Source organism: Entamoeba histolytica, genomic scaffold (assembly GCF_000208925.1).
Source record: "Entamoeba histolytica HM-1:IMSS scf_1104750518443 genomic scaffold, whole genome shotgun sequence".
Lineage (NCBI taxonomy): Eukaryota > Evosea > Mastigamoebida > Endamoebidae > Entamoeba > Entamoeba histolytica.
The window spans coordinates 2,310-2,980 of NW_001914876.1; the positions used below are offsets into that span (position 1 = coordinate 2,310).

Below are 671 nucleotides of genomic sequence, written 5' to 3' on the forward strand. Positions count from 1 at the left end.
GGCAATTTTAATGCATTGTTTATATTCTCTCTTAGAAAATATAAGAATTGATAGAAAAAGAATAACTAATATATTATTTAATTCAGACAATGATGATTGGAATAAAAATATATCAACGTTTAAACAAAGAATAATGAATAACAAAAATATAACAAGTATCATTGAAGATAAAGAAGGAAATAAAAATGAAGGATATATTAATTCTAAAATTGATAATTACTGTTGGATATAAATGGTTAAAAATCATTTGTATTTTCATTAAATTTAAAATGAAGAATGAAAATTGATATTAAACAATAAACAAATTTATTTAATCACTCAAGACATTATTTGAATTTGAAATGATGATGTTTGTTGTTTATAAAAAATGATGAAACACAATCATATTGTTAACAATATTCATTTAAACAGAAATGAATAATCAATTTTTCATTAAGTTGAATAATTGTAGTTTAAATGAAATGACTTTTATTAACTATCTTTTATTTATAATGAAAGAATAATACTTAATGAAGTAAAAGAAAATTTTTTTTCATTAATAATTGTAGTTATGTATTTAAAACATAACAAAATCCATATATAATAAAATTGACATTTACATGAAATGAATAATTATTAGAATCAAGTAAAATAAACAACTAATATATTATTTTTATTAACATCATACTATT

General features: G+C 17.6%; 1 protein-coding gene across 1 annotated transcript in view; it reads right to left on the reverse strand.

Annotated features, from left to right (window-relative positions):
• Nucleotides 1-666: 666 nt before the first annotated feature.
• The window catches only part of EHI_141220 (uncharacterized protein), a gene marked incomplete at both ends in the record, with an annotated part of 606 nt that continues 601 nt past the window's right edge, over nt 667-671 (reverse strand). The window contains one exon of the mRNA XM_001913445.1: nt 667-671. This exon is cut by the window's right edge and continues 601 nt beyond it. Within this exon, the coding sequence (XP_001913480.1) occupies nt 667-671 (5 nt within the window).